Below are 433 nucleotides of genomic sequence, written 5' to 3'. Positions count from 1 at the left end.
CCTCTCTGTCTCTTTCTCCCCCCCTCTCTCCCCGATTCTGGAGACAGACAAAAACATTTGCCACCAGAGATCAGAGAACTGCAAAGTGCCCTTAAAGAGAACCTGTCATGGCAGAGCGTTGGGCCTCGCCTGGCAGTGACAGTGCTGGGAAATAACTCCACCTGCAGCGCTCGGTCGGGGGACACAGCTGGAGGGCTCTCAGGAGACAGGTTCTCTTTACCGCAATCTCTGCAGATCAATGACTTGGACTATCTGATGATAGAGAAGCTTCTACCTGTCAATACCGACGCCGAACCAAACCGCGTCCGCCAAGACGTCCGGCTTCTCCGACAGCTCACCTGGAGCGTGACTCGTCCTACCTAGAGAACAAATAAGTGTGTCACTGTGGGGGAGGGTGTGACGGACCCCCGTACTCAGGAGGAGTATGTCCGCC

General features: G+C 55.7%; 1 protein-coding gene across 1 annotated transcript in view; it reads right to left on the bottom strand.

The window, feature by feature from the left end:
• Window positions 1–359, bottom strand: part of SH2D5 (SH2 domain containing 5) — a gene marked incomplete at its 5' end in the record, with an annotated part of 3,242 nt that extends 2,883 nt beyond the window's left edge. The window contains one exon of the mRNA XM_018575212.1: window positions 275–359. Within this exon, the coding sequence (XP_018430714.1) occupies window positions 275–359 (85 nt within the window). The remainder of the gene's footprint in view (window positions 1–274) is intronic.
• Window positions 360–433: the final 74 nt, after the last annotated feature.

This window comes from Nanorana parkeri, unplaced genomic scaffold (genome assembly GCF_000935625.1).
Source record: "Nanorana parkeri isolate BGI_ZX_2015 unplaced genomic scaffold, ASM93562v1 scaffold3647, whole genome shotgun sequence".
In the NCBI taxonomy this organism is placed as follows: Eukaryota; Metazoa; Chordata; class Amphibia; order Anura; family Dicroglossidae; genus Nanorana; species Nanorana parkeri.
Note: the sequence above shows the minus strand (reverse complement) of the source record. Positions and strands in the feature narration are given on the sequence as shown.